At 52.0% G+C, this 14,365-nt stretch overlaps 5 protein-coding genes across 5 annotated transcripts; 4 read left to right on the top strand and 1 right to left on the bottom strand.

Annotated features, from left to right (window-relative positions):
• Nucleotides 1–3,331: 3,331 nt before the first annotated feature.
• Nucleotides 3,332–4,243, top strand: LDX57_007469 (uncharacterized protein; the record flags this gene model as incomplete). Its single annotated transcript, XM_046089185.1, has 4 exons — nt 3,332–3,356; nt 3,412–3,827; nt 3,896–3,991; nt 4,058–4,243. 4 exons carry the CDS (start codon nt 3,332–3,334, stop codon nt 4,241–4,243), a joined length of 723 nt encoding a protein of 240 aa, XP_045945155.1.
• Nucleotides 4,244–4,858: 615 nt separating this feature from the next.
• LDX57_007468 (uncharacterized protein) lies at nt 4,859–6,636 on the top strand (the record flags this gene model as incomplete). The annotated part of the gene is made up of 4 exons (XM_046089184.1): nt 4,859–5,200; nt 5,259–5,933; nt 5,999–6,424; nt 6,502–6,636. The coding sequence occupies 4 exons, from the start codon at nt 4,859–4,861 to the stop codon at nt 6,634–6,636; spliced, it is 1,578 nt and encodes a 525-aa protein (XP_045945154.1).
• A 375-nt stretch (nt 6,637–7,011) lies between these two features.
• LDX57_007467 (uncharacterized protein) lies at nt 7,012–9,405 on the bottom strand (the record flags this gene model as incomplete). Its single annotated transcript, XM_046089183.1, has 2 exons — nt 7,012–9,106; nt 9,230–9,405. The coding sequence occupies 2 exons, from the start codon at nt 9,403–9,405 to the stop codon at nt 7,207–7,209; spliced, it is 2,076 nt and encodes a 691-aa protein (XP_045945153.1). The 3' UTR covers nt 7,012–7,206.
• Nucleotides 9,406–9,639: 234 nt separating this feature from the next.
• On the top strand, nt 9,640–10,667 carry LDX57_007466 (uncharacterized protein). Its single transcript, XM_046089182.1, has one exon. The coding sequence runs from the start codon at nt 9,813–9,815 to the stop codon at nt 10,167–10,169; it is 357 nt and encodes a 118-aa protein (XP_045945152.1). The 5' UTR covers nt 9,640–9,812; the 3' UTR covers nt 10,170–10,667.
• Nucleotides 10,668–12,265: 1,598 nt separating this feature from the next.
• Nucleotides 12,266–13,755, top strand: eglD (putative endoglucanase). Its single transcript, XM_046089181.1, has one exon. It carries the CDS (start codon nt 12,446–12,448, stop codon nt 13,553–13,555), a length of 1,110 nt encoding a protein of 369 aa, XP_045945151.1. The 5' UTR covers nt 12,266–12,445; the 3' UTR covers nt 13,556–13,755.
• Nucleotides 13,756–14,365: the final 610 nt, after the last annotated feature.

Here is a 14,365-nt window from a genome sequence, read left to right as displayed (position 1 = left end):
CTGTTCTTTTGTATGGGTTATGAACAATCAGCATGGGAACAGCCCAGACAATCTTTAACCATCATATAAACCGAATGAAGAAACTGAAAGACGAAGCTACTGCTTTGTTGGATCATACCATCTTGCATGAGCTTACGCATGCCATCTTCCTGCGAGCCACGACTGATACATCTAAATTCTTCAGCTACGGTACGTCACTGTGTTATAATAAGTATAGAAGCTTATTTTAACAGTTGTTGCTAGGTTGGAAGTGATGTGTGAGTCTTGGAAAAAGTCGTGATTCGGGCATTAACAACGCCGACAATTATGCTTACTTTGCTCTAGGTACGGTTGATTTGGATGACACATGCAATCGATTTTTTTTACTGACTCAACTACAGGGGCGAGAATGATCAACCCAAACAATGGCAAAGCTTCCATGCGTCCAATGAAGAATGGATCTATCAAGCCTCTGAGTAATCAAAACCAGAGACGTTCGATTCCTGCGCAGGTCGAACCCAAAATTGAATCCACACACTCGATCTATACGTCCTCAGCCACATTTATCGAACGACCTTCAGTGCATGAGACTAACAAGGATCTCACAAACAAGCAGACCAGAACTGTGGGCCAAACAACGTTTACCGCTTAGATAGCGAGGTCAAACGGCGTAGAAGTGCCTTTATAATTTCACTTGTTTCTTATGTCCCTACATCTTCCGTCCCCAGAACATTCGGAAGAGCATCACCCCAGCGTATAGCCAAATGATTCTTCAATGTAAATGTCGTATCATACTCGAATGGATTGAAGTCTAGAGTTCTCAGTGATTAAATGCCAACAAACCAATTTGTCAGGTCCTTTTGTTTAAGGAAAAAATCGATTGACCGTGATCCTTTTTTGACGCTAAACCCGGATAAAGCGGGCATAAATCTAATGCAAGCTATGGATTTGGATGACTAGCGGGAGCCATGCATAACCATGGCTACCATTTCAAATTGTTTCAAGCCAGAGATAGAACAATAATCGTAAAATAATAACGATACAACAAGAGGGGAGAACAGAAAGATTTATGGACGGACATGAGTCCATGAGGTCCATCAACAACATTCCCAGTCTGGAAGTAGATCGTAATGTTGGAAGACAAATCGAAACGGCTTCTCTACCGTGCAAACATTGTCCGGGTCACAACCAATACCAACAAAGACATCAAAAGTGTCTACCTGTCTGATCTGATGCAAAGGCCTGAGTATGTCGTGGAGTTCAAATCTTAAGTTGCTTCCCCCGAGGTGGACATATAACTTTCTCAGGCCCGTCATATTCGCGATGATCCGGCATACTTCTTCCCACGTATTTGCATCATACGGTGGGATCGCATGGTCACTTTCCGCATACATCCCCATCGGGAACGTATATGCCAAGTGAAGAGTGCGGATGATATTGAGCCGTGAAGGTAAGATTGTGCGTGAGAGACTGACGATTGTATCAATGTGGTTGACGCGGAATGAGTTTTCATTGTATAGCAGATCGACAGCCTCGGAGTATCTGATGTTTCGTAAGTCACACACGTATAAAGGGAAAAAATTGGGTTTCATTACATTACGCGACAGCTTTGAAGCAAGGGAACAGGATCCGATAAGGGAGGACAGCCATTGGAGTCGTAGAAGTAGCCGGGGCATACTCCGTAGTATCCCAAAATGGCTTTGGTGGAGCTACCCCAACATTTGTGTTGGCAAGGTGGCATTCGAGCCTCTTCTTCTTGCCCCAAGCATGGAATAGCAACAAGCTTGTTCTTGCCTCGGACAACATGTATCTCGAATGATGCGACGCAGTACCTCCAGATCTGCGATCGGATCTCGAGGGGGAGCTTTCTTAAAAGATCGCTTTGCTTCTGATCACAGAAAGATTGTTGTCCCTTTAGGCGTATCACTTCATTCTCAGTCGTGATTTGGGTGAAAGGGATGGAGAGACCTCTCTCATCACCCCCGTTTGGGAGGCTTAATGCTCGAGGCCGCAGGCTTGGAAGAGGCTTGGGTGCATTTTTCTTGCGCTCTTTGGGAACAGCTTTGGAAATGTCGGATTTTGGCCCAAAATACATTCTCCCAACGAGTCGTTCCACATATTCTCTGAGGAAGGCCATGGTTTGAAGAACGGATTTCGGGATAGCCAAGTATAATGGTAGAACAAACACGCAGATTCTGGAGAGAGTCAGTGTACCCCACCAGGACTTCGAAGGGGAACAAAGAAAATAAGGGTCAAACGCGGCCGAGGGCAAGAGTGACGGGGCTAGATTGGACAGGCGCTTAGAAAACTAACGTGTTCGAATCATCCCGTTACCACGCCCATGGGCCTAGCAAGAGGAACCAACCGGATTCGCCACGTAGCATGGCTATTATATTTCTTTGACTGCGCTCGGACCTCAGCCTCAACATCTATTAATATAATCGTAAACTTACGCGGGGCAAAGATGAGTCTGACCGCAAATTGATCATCTCATGTCGGCGCTTAGCAGCCCAGTGAACTCCCCTTGAAGGCCGAAACTACTACCATTCGACAACCCTGGTCAGCCTGATATCGCGCTTGCTAGTATGGTTGGTCTATCGGAATATTTAGGTAGCTTTGGCTGAACTTTAAATCCAGGTCCGAGGTATACAACTCCGAATGGTTTTGAAGTCTAGACCAGAGCGGAGGATCTATGAACAACACATCGTTTCAGCCTCAACCTAACAGTAGATCGATTCCTTTGTGAAAACATGTGCTCGAGCCTAGAACATCTCTATCGCAAAAGAAAGACTACTCTGATTTACATACCGTAGCACAGAGAAAGCCTACCTTCCATCGATCGTAAAAGCAGTGGTGGCGACGATGTGTCAATGAAAATGGCTTAAAGACAATCTAGTTCAAATAGGCCTTCCGGAGTCACATATCTAAAGGGCTCTAATGCCGTATTCTCGCATTGACCCCTATTTAAACCACACTATCCAGTACCTCTCCTCCAGTAACACGTTCGCGGTACCGACAGTTTGGTACCGATCAGCTCGATAAGCGTCCCAAAGGCTAACTACTAACAGCGGTTAATGCTCTCATCTGAAAGGTTACCAAATGATCCTTTAGTTGCATCGTGTAGTTTTACGAGTAGCACAAAGAAAGGCGTAGATATCGATGCAGGACATTAGTACTCCTTGATATTCGTATAAGAATACATATCATGGGCTCCATCATCGTTCGCAGAAGCAGACAAAGGCACAAGTCTATTTTCCGTTGAGTTTTATTTGCCTTCCAATTCGCCATGAAGTCTTTAAACATAGCTTTTCTTATACCGACATTCTTCCTTTCATTTGTCAATGCCTGGAATATGGACAAACGCTGCGTGGAGTTAGGTTAGTGACCCTTCAGTCCTTGAGGCCATTGAACCATGCATTAACCTGGCCAAAGGCTACGAGAATGTGGTCAAGGATGGCATGAAAGGCGCATTGGATCTTGCTGCTGCTGCAGTGGACACCCTCGACGCACTCAGCACCCAGACCAACAATGTCGCTCAGATGGACCTCTTCCAATACATGTTCGGATTTGCGGTCACAACAGTGAACGGTCATAGACAGGTCAACCAAAATGAACTAGATTATATAAAAGGGATCTATACAAACGTCCTCAATTTCGCTCTTTTAAGAGAGGATAGAAAACCCAACGACGTGGTCATATACTGTGACTACTCTCGATACATCGAAGGAGTGGATTGCAATGGAGTGGAGAACAAATCGGTGGCTTGTGACAAGGATACTAGCCAGAAAGCCAATATAGACTTCTCTTATAAGTCATGCAAGTCGAAATCTGGGTATATTCCACTCATGGTAAGCCTGCACCGCACGGACGAACGGGATGGCTCATGCTAACCACCACACTTTCTTTCCGCAACAAGGCTCTCACTCTGTCCAATGGCGTATCAAACTTTGGTCAGGTTGACCTATGTTCCTGGTATTTGGAATTTAGCTCCAAATCCAAAATCAAATACTGGGTATGCCACTCGAATCATATACCATTTGAACCTTTGTTCGAGAAATGGCTAACAAAATCAACACAGTGGCATCTTGGTCCGAAGGCTTTGTTAGCATGGCCCATCCACGCCGGATATAATGCTATTTTCCAGCGGACACGCATGGATGCTTACGCGCTGTTGGACCACACACTGATGCATGAGCTGACACATGCTATACCGGTGCGTCCGACAGACGACGTTGCCGGAAAGACAAGCTACGGTAGGTGTTAGAGGGAAACCATTAGTCCGCTAGATACCCTCGTTCTAACTAGTTGGTAGGTTGGAAGCGCTGCGTAAAGCTAGGACAGCAACGTGGCCTGGGTCGATTCAACGCTGATAACTATGCCTACTTTGCGCTTGGTAAGCGTCACATATGTTCTCTCTATATTCATCCCTTTTATATTTGGGGTTCAATTGAAAGCCTAGAAACTAATTGTTCCAGGAGCGAGAATGATTAGTCCAACTGATAATAAGCCACCCCAGAGACCTAATCGAAATGGCTCTATTTCTCCTCTTCCACGTACCGACAGAGTTGGTCAAAAGCCTCGACAGAACCAAGCCCGGGGTGTTGATCCTATTGTGAACGGGGCTACGCTGGAAGAGAATGCGCCTACCTTCAGGGGAAGCAATACAAGTATCCGATCAGCATTCACCCGATCAGTTCACCACCTTCCCTTAAATACTACCAGGGCTTCTACTTCGTCAAATACGGTTCAAACAGATCCCCTGACCGCAGCACTTCTTCCACCGGAAGCTCGGAGCAGATATCCACATGGCAACACTTTGAAAAAGACATTCTCAGATGTACCTTTTACATCATCTACTGGTTCAGCAGCATCGATCAGGATGCCATTGATGACATCGCAGAATCATTCGAATGAGACCCTTTCCTTGTCGGCACAGAGCTCGACAAACCATTTCACTTCAGACATCTTGGATCCTAGCCCAACTAGCAACAATGGGGCACAGGATCCTACGTCAGGAGGTCTCAAACCAAGCTCTCTATCAAATACCCGAATCCGTGCGACTTCATTGACCTCTACCAGTCACGAATACCCTGTCACTTCCTCCACCCCTAATATCACGTCGCCAGTCTTATTACCAGTTCAGACGTCATCAACCAGCGTGCCTTCACCAATGACCTCAGCCCAATCCAACTTCACAACCGATGTCCCTGTGCCTATAACCGTAAGCAGCCCTCATACCTTTAAGCTTTCATGAGACAATAACAAACTAACTCGAACAGGTTTTCCCCATCAGCAACGCAGATACCTCCACCAGCATAACATACATCGCAACCAACACTGTCGACTCCGACAACCAACCGACCGATGTCTGGAAATGCCAGGGTGATCTCTGCGACACAAGTAGCAGCAAAAGCTGTATCATTCCGGCCTTCTGCGCCGACGAGCCAGATATCGGTCAATCATGGGGTCTATGCTGTGGCTTTATCCCGCTTCCCGTGCCCGGTGGTGCAGCTTTGCTTCCTGGAGGACCACCTTCGCCTCCTGTGATCGGACCTCCTGTTCCGCCTGGTCCTCCGGGGCCGCCTGCTGGGGGCGGCGGTGGGTCTGGTGGTGGATCGGGGAGTGGAAGTAATTCGAATACTGAGGATGACAAGAACAACGATGATAAGAGCCACAATGGGAAGGACAATGATCAAGATGAGAAAAATACCTTTACCTCGGCGTCTACTGCTGGGCGATCTACTTCTCTATCTACGACCAGGCCCAACACGGCTACCTCCACTGAGTCAACATCCTCAGATGCAACAAGTAGCTCAGAGCGTTCGACATCGACCAGCAAATCGGAAACTTGCTCACAGGCGGCAACAGCATCTACATGCACGATGACAGTGAGTATCTTCACGCCCACGGCAACGGGGACGAGCACACCGACTCCTGAGACAAAGACCATCAAGGTATACATCCTCCAGTTCTTCATACTCACTCATTGAGCAATTGCCTAACTCACCCTTTTCAATAGACCTGCTCGACCTTCCAGTCCATTGACTCCTGCCCTCGCACCATCTCCACAACAGTAACAACCATCACTGCATCAACCACCGACGCTATCGCGTCCCCCATCGAGCATTACTGGGATTGGGACGGGCAACACAACTGGCTTGAAGTGCAGCAGTCTGTTCTGGAGGGACTCGAAACCGCCTCGTCATCACCCTTCTCTAGCATCACAACGACAGACACCACGAGCGAAACCACCGCATCCGTTCCTGCGTCTATAACAGCCGTTCCATCGACCACCACAACCCAGGACCGCATCACAGTGACACGAGAACCGCCGGCCACTGCGGCTCCGAGTGTAACAACCACTGACCCGGCACCGATAATTGCTGTCATAACGCTTCCTACGACGTTGGTTACGTTGAGGAAGTATCTTTGTACGCCTTCGTATGTATCCCCAAGCCCCTCTGTCTCTTTATTCATCATCTAAGTACCGAGAAACCTATGCTAACTGCTAGTGATCAATAGATTCAACATCTGGCGCGACCCCCAATGGCTCTGCTACTGTCCGCGAACGACATCATCCAGCTCAACGACGCTCTTCGTGCCACTTATCACGAACAATCTTTGTCGGTATACCAGTATCCCGGACCCGGTGCCTAGTATGTCGATTTCGTATCGTCCGAAGCGTTTCAATACAGATTGATGGGGTGGGTTGGATGTTTACGATTGTTTCATTTTTCAGCTTATTTCGGCGTTCATTCTCTCTCTTCCTTTGTGTCTTTCATTTGATTCCTTTTATTCTCTCTTTTTCTTTTTCTTTTGTCTCGCTGTTCTGCTTTTGTTCGTGTGGCTTTTTGATCATCAAATATTATCATGTTCGCAATAGCCTTGTTCAAGCGGTTTACATTATGCGCCACGAATGCTATGAGTTAACTGTAAGAATTACAAAATTGATTCTGCTCAAAAGAAGGAAATTGCACTCGCTATCTCGTTCTGCTTCGCTATATCTAATCAACAAATTAACCGTCCTAGTTATAAAAATTCAAACAGCAGTTTCTATTGCCAGGAGTAGAATGAAGAAAAGAAAAAGTAAAGAAAATCCGTAGACAATCGTTCTATCCGTCTTCTCCCATCCGATCCCATCCAATCTCATCTCTCTTGATAACCAAATTATTACCATTATCCAACCCGTAAGTTAAATTCACTCGTCCAAACTAGAGCCAACGCAGCCTAAAAGCAATCCACCAAAACATCACGAATCTCCCCCCTCCTCAGAGCCGCATAAACCTCCCCAATCCGCGACCCAATCGTCTTCTTATCCGCCTCGCCAGTCTCGAACGTCGGGTGGTCAACAATGCCGCGATGAAGGGGTACGTTCAGCGTCTCGCGCACAAACGAATAGAACTTCGCCGACGCCTTGCACAGATACGATTTTGTCGTCGGAGACGCCAGGAACTGTTCCCGGGCGGACGCGTAGCTAGTGCTCAGAATGTCCGAGACTTGGGATTGCCAGTCGGGCACGGCGTTGGGTTGCAGGGTGGCTCCGCTCGAGGTGATCAGGTGCACCAGGCTGCCGAGGGTGTATGTGGCCGCGACGCGCGCGCGGTCGGAGAGATCGTGCGTGCTGTTACGCGCCCAGTGCTGCATCAGCTGCTCCCAGACTTGGGATTGTGTGGTAGGGTCGGTGGCGCCGACGGAGGCGGAGATGGCGTCGACCTGGGGCCGGGCGGCCTTGACGAATTCGATGTGCAGGGCGCGGAGGTCGAGCGCCTGGCAGAGCACGTACAGGTAGGTGGCGGCCATCAGGGAGAGGATGTCGACGGAGTCGGAGGCGTAGCGGGCGGCGATGAAGGCGAGGGAGTTGAGGGCCTGGTTGTGCATTTCGGCGGACTGGACGTGGTTGCTGACTGGGTGGTTTAGGTAACCGAGTTCGGAGATATACGAGGCCATGTTGATATCGACGCCCTTGAAGGCGAAGGAGAGGCTGGGGTCGTCGAGGGCGAGGTTGGGAGGGAGTCCGTTGGAGAGCATCGGGTTGATGATCTCGGAGCATTGCGCGAAAAACATCTTGCCGAGCATTTGCATGGCACCGGAGGTCTTTTCCATGGCGGAGGTGACGGCCGCGGCTTGGAAGTTGCCGCCGTGGTGGATCCGCTGCTCAACGGGGTCCAGGAGGGGGTTGTCGGTCGTGGAGTTCAGCTCGACTTCGATCTGGCGGAGGGAGAGTGCCATGTTTTCGATCTGGGGGCCGATCCACTGGCTGGAGGTGCGCAGGGCGTAGCGGTCCTGCGCGAGTCCTTCGTTGCCGCCTTCGTCACCGGGGTGCGCTGTTGTGGCGAGCTTGGAGTCGGTCAGGAAGCCGAAGATGTTGGCGGCGGCCTCGCGCTGGCCTTCGTGGGGACGCGCCTCGGCGATGAACGGGTGGTAGTTGAAGCGAGTGCCCAGGAGGGCTTCGGTGCCCATGGCCGTGAGGACCTGCGAGAGCAAGACGAGCTGGTTGGCTTCGAACAGGACGAGACTGGCGGCGCCGGCGCTGAACGCGGTGCCGTTCAACAGGCCCAGACCCTCCTTGGGACCGAACTCCAGGGGCGACAGGCCCAGCTCCTGCAGTGCCTGGTTCGAGGGGACTACCTCGCCGGTGGTGTCCTTGTAGATGGCGATGTCCGGGTTGCCCTCCAGGGCGCCGGCGATGTAGGCCAGCGGTGTCAGGTCACCCGAAGCGGAGATGCTACCGCGCAGAGGCACGACGGGGGTCATGCCGTTGGCCAGTAGGGCCAGGATGTGCTGCACGACCTCGGGTCGCACGGCGGAGTGGCCGCGCAGCAGGGAGTTGCAGCGGGTCAGCATGGCAGCCTTGACGACCGGCACCGGCATGCTGTGACTCTTGAGACCCGGGATGGGCGCACCCCCACGGTCGCTGGGCAGCACGACGGCGGCATTGTGGTGCTGGATCAGCGCCTTTTGCAGGGCCGGATAGTCGTTGGTGCGAGTATCCGCGCTGCCGCCGAAGCCGGTGTTGACGCCGTAGATGATCTCACCGGCCGACAATTTCTGGCTCAGGATATCCACACTGCGGGTCATTTGGTCCAGCACACGCTGGTTGCCCGTGATGGTGGCAGGCACATCATGTCTGGGTGGGTTTAGTCTCGTCAGTAATTCGGTCCATTCCTTGGATCTGGGTCGGAGTTCTGGAGCGGGTCTGGACGATCACTTGTCTAGATCACCATGACGCCAGCAGGAAAACCACACGTACCGAGCGACGGCGTATACCGAGCTGAGATCCAGCGAGCTGCCGTCCAGCATGAAGCCCTCGGTGGCCTTGAGAGCGCCGAGTCGTTGGCAAGAAGCCAACACGGACGCCGTGTAACCAGACTCCGCGGGGGAGCAGGTCGGTTCGCGGCACACAGAGACGGCGGTGGGTTCACCCATGGCGAATGAGGAGATCAATGTTCAAGACAAAGAAGAAGGGAAAGAGGGACAAGGGGGGTTATAGAGATAGCACGACAGGAGAAAAGAAACACAAAGACAGGAACGGGCAGAGGGACTTATAAGGTTACGCAGGCAGGATGGACCAGTCGAGCGATGAGTAAGTAAAATTCCAGATGCATTGACTAACGACTAAACCTACTTTACTGGAGTCACCAGCGAAGGAACAAGTAACAAGTTAGTTTGTCGATTCAGGGTCCGGATCCAATTCAGTTGCAACAGCTCAATTGAGTCCACCGATCGACACATCGCATGTTGGATCTCTCTCGTACTCCTACATACCGACCGGCGAAGGGCCCGCCCATACAAACCGACCACCAAATCGACCGTCACCAGCCATTCAAACCCAAATGCCACAATCCCAGAGACCTTCTCGCTGCAAGGTCGAGCTCGAACATTCCGGACAAATGCTGGACCAATGCCGGGTTGACCGCCAGAACTACAGGACTCTGGACGAGCGCAAGAGGGCACACAAACTCAGCAAGTGGTCGCTTAGGGCATCTTGGCTCAACGTGACTGGCCGCGGTGAATCCACGGCTGACGCACATGGCAAGGGGCCGCCGTACCCTTGCGCCCTGCAGAACTTGGCTCCGGTCGCTCTCTCAGTGTACGTATCTGATCGCTCTCTATCGCGTCTGGCGGAGTGTTTGATCCCTTACTGCGACCGAATGTTCCCCCCCCAGTCGACCGTTCAACGTCCCGGGTAAAGCCGGTGGGTGATGCGGTGTAGCCCCCCAGGCCCTGGCAGACCGTGGAGTCGACAAGACAGGCACGGACACGCCAGGAATGTATGATCCTCAAGGGATGGGATTCCGCTCACATGGCCTCGCACGGTGGTCCACGTCAAGGAGCTCAAGGTTCGCTGGTGGTCGGCGCCAGCATTCCACACAATGACTCTCGTCCGGACCAGCAAGTCCATGTCTGGCTGCACTTGTTCTGACGAGGATCGTCTTGCACGCGAACTCGGTTTTCAGCCTCGCAGGCTAATCACCTCACCAGGTCACACGGCTCACGAGGAACTCACCGATCGTGATGGGTTGAGCTGAGCTGAGCTGTGGCTGCGGTGATTGCCGACGAGACGCGATCGGACAGATCATTGTGATTTCCCATGGTCGGTTTGCGCCGCGTCACACATGGATCGCGACTCTCTTTCTGGTCATCCGTGTAACCTGCCTTTGTGGTCTGTCTGTTTGTCTGTCTGTCTCTGTCGGCGATTATCAGAGCGACGTGTGCTGTCTTCGATCGCAGTCAGGTAGTTATCCACTATTGACTCGACTGCAGCCGCCCATGCAAGTCATGCCAGACCGACCGACCGCGTGGCTTGGATCCGACCGAGAATTCCCTTTCTGTTTGTGACTTCAATATATTGTCGATCACCGCGACATGGTGCAGCGACGGGGAGAGTCCAGCATCAACGCAGACTGTCGGCCGTCGGTCTGCTCTGCACACAACTCACGGGTTCGGACGAGTCGATTAGATCTGGCACCACGTCCGAGGTCTAGAATTAGACAACCTATTTTAAGAAAAGAAAAAGGAAGCGGTCAGTCAAGCCATCGCAATAGCCAGGAAACTAGGGAAACCGAGTGCTCGAGGCGGACTAGAATAGAAGACAATTCATCTCTCCAGTCTCCCAGTCCCATCTCCATAATCCATTCGGATACGATACTCCGGCGAAGGTGGACCGAAGACCGACCGAAAGTCCCTGCCTGGCCTTCCATCGTCTTCCATCCGGGGATTCCACCAGGAAAAGGGGGTTCGCATGGGATGATAGAGGACTGGTGGGCGCCTGTGGACGCCGCCATCATTTCGCTAGCCCCTACGGAGTACACCGTTCACGGTCAGCCCATCCCACCATTCGATACTCGATATTGCTTTCTCTCGGTAGTATATTGCCTTGGCATAAGCCGTCGACCGGTGCAATATACGGGTAAACGCCGCTGATGGGAGAAATGGACAGGTCAGCCCTGATCGTCCAAGCGAGCGACCCTAGGATTAATTTCTGGCCAACGATCAACAGGCACCAGCGCCCGTCCGGCCATCTCATTGATCGAAGACTCTACGGTCTAACAAATTATATGAATCCCTTCATCTGAATTAATCTATGAACCGCCATCGGGCCGACTAACCCTGGATGGTCAATTGTTTGCCGCCGACCAGACGGGGAATAGTTGGCATGGCACGAATGGCGAGTGGAGGACCAGAGGGTGGATTATGCTAAATTGCTAATATCCGGATAATACTGGACCGAGGCCACTACGGAGGGTATTCGGAGTATTCCATGTCTTACTCGGACTGGGGCCGAATTAATTTATCCAGTCCAGGTCAAGCATTCGCAATCCGTCTCCAGTTCGTGCCTCCAGGCGAAACCCTCAAACCCTGAACACAAAACCCTGAGACGGCAGGGACGTTCGGAAATCGGAGTTTTCCCACCAAAGAAGACGGACGGCAGAGACAATCTGTGACGGCAGATCGCGTGGGTCGATCTGATCGGCATGTTTACCTCTCCATGACGGGCGAAATTTAATGAAATGAAGCTGAAACACGGTCCTCTGCCAAGCCCGCCGGCGCAACACCATCGCAGGAACCACCGGAGTTGCCCTCTCAGGGTGGAGATAGACGTTGAAAAGGCAAAAGCACCTCTAATCACGGCGCTTACACTCGTTCGCTCTGGCAGGTCTGGCCCTCTGTTGTCTCCGCCGCCGGAGGAAAAGCCAAGACGTCGAAATGAAGCCTATCGATTTAGATGAAACGTCTTTCTTGGTACAATGCTTGGCAGGGCTTCGCTATCTTACGAGAGTCCACCCGGCCAACTTGTATAAAGACAGCGCTGAACGATGCCTCCCTCTGACAAGCCTTCTCTTTTGTTTCTCAAGCCTGGACAGCTGCATTCATTCTCTTGTTTTTTACGTTCTCTTTTTCACCCCCTTCCTCTCTTTTTTAACACCGTCCTACGGACAATTCCATTCTTTTTTACACCTTCAAAATGAAGACCACCGCTGGATTGCTCGCTCTGGCAGCGGCTGCTAAGATGGCCAACGCCCACGCCACCGTCTTCGCCGTCTGGATTAACGGCGAGGACCAGGGCCTGGGTAACACCGACTCTGGCTACATCCGTTCTCCCCCCAGCAACTCCCCCGTCACCGATGTCACCTCCACCGACATGACCTGCAACGTCAACGGTGACAAGGCCGCCGCGAAGACCCTGTCCGTCAAGTCCGGCGACAAGGTCACCTTCGAGTGGCACCACGACAGCCGTGATGCCGGCGACGACATCATTGCCTCGTCCCACTTGGGTCCCGTCATGACCTACATTGCCCCCACCAAGAAGGGCTCCTCCGGCGAGGGCTGGGTCAAGCTGGCCGAGGAGGGCTACGACAAGTCCACCGACAAGTGGGCCGTCGACAACCTGATCGCCAACAAGGGCAAGCACTCCGTCACCATCCCCGACATCGAGGCCGGCGAGTACCTGCTCCGTCCCGAGATCATCGCCCTCCACGAGGGTAACCGCGAGGGCGGTGCTCAGTTCTACATGGAGTGTGTCCAGGTCAAGGTCACCTCCGACGGCTCCAAGACCCTCCCCGAGGGTGTCGCCATCCCCGGCGCCTACAAGGCCGACACCGAGGGTGTCCTCTTCGACATCTACAGCGACTTCGACTCCTACCCCATCCCCGGCCCCGCCGTCTGGGACGGTGCCTCCTCCGGCTCCTCCGGCTCGGGCTCTTCCTCGTCCGCCGCCGCTGCCCCCTCCACCACTGCCCCCGCCGCCGCTGTCTCGACCACCGCTGCCGCTGCTACTACCCAGGAGGCCATTGTCACCGCTGCCCCCACCACCCAGGAGGCCGTCGTGACCGCCGCCCCTGCCCCCGTTGAGTCCTCGTCCGCCCCCGAGGTCCCTGCCCCTGCCCCCAGCAGCTTCACCACCTCTGTCCGCGCCTCGACCTCCTCCGCCGCCCCCGTCAGCTCCGGCGTCCCCGGCTCCAACAAGATCTACCAGCGCTGCGGCGGTATCAACTTCACCGGCCCCACCGGCTGTGAGAGCGGCCTGGTCTGCAAGAAGTGGAACCCCTACTACCACCAGTGCGTTCAGGCTTAAATGAGTCTGACCTGGTTGGTATGAGTTGAGTTGCTTTGTTTGGGGAGAATGATGCGAAAGATAGACTTGTAGTTTAGATTTCCATCGAGGTTGTTTGCTCACTAGTTGAGATTGACGCCTCTATATATTCAAACCTTTTGCTGTCCATATATATATCCTTCTTTATCTATGTATTGATTAATTTTATTGGGTAATCTTTCATCTGCTTTCCCTTGTACCTGTGGTTATGTAGCCAGGTGATTATGTCGATCCCTACTTATTTAGGCGCTCAAATGCCAACCTGGAGTATCCTCCCATTCAACATCCCCAGTAGCTTAACCTGCGGTTTCCCTCGCCATCTGTTGGCCTCCTGAGGTATTGACAATGCAATTGATCAATTATTCCAAAGAAGAGGCCAATTCAATCAATTTGCAGCGTCATAAACACAGTTGTATCAGTGTTCCTTGGGGTGATAGGATGCTTGGCATGCTGCCACAGGCACTTAACCATCGATATGACACTCTGCATTGAGAGTCCTCTGGGTTAAGAGAGAGGTTGAGGGAAACGGATATATATTCCGGTTGTTTAATCTACTGAAAACTCTATTGCATTTGTGGGTGCTATTCATTGGGTTGAACTGTCGAAGAGTGAATGTTGGTCTGGTTGCGGTATGTGAAGATATATTCTGCTGCGTTGTATAGCGAACATCCAAGATCGAAGCTCTCGGTCAATTGAAACCTCACAAATAGTCATTCATCCTCGGCCTACTCCAGAATCCGATGACGACCCGAATTTTTGATTAGTGAGTCCATGCAGAAGGAAAAGGAACCG

The sequence above is a fragment of the Aspergillus melleus genome (assembly GCF_016097325.1).
Source record: "Aspergillus melleus strain CBS 546.65 chromosome Unknown contig4, whole genome shotgun sequence".
NCBI classification, from domain to species: domain Eukaryota; kingdom Fungi; phylum Ascomycota; class Eurotiomycetes; order Eurotiales; family Aspergillaceae; genus Aspergillus; species Aspergillus melleus.
Note: the sequence above shows the minus strand (reverse complement) of the source record. Positions and strands in the feature narration are given on the sequence as shown.

What these genes read in the sequence shown, in the direction of transcription:
- LDX57_007466 (XM_046089182.1), top strand. Translation starts at nt 9,813, where the DNA reads ATGCCACAATCCCAGAGACCTTCTCGCTGCAAGGTCGAGCTCGAACAT.
- eglD (XM_046089181.1), top strand. Translation starts at nt 12,446, where the DNA reads ATGAAGACCACCGCTGGATTGCTCGCTCTGGCAGCGGCTGCTAAGATG.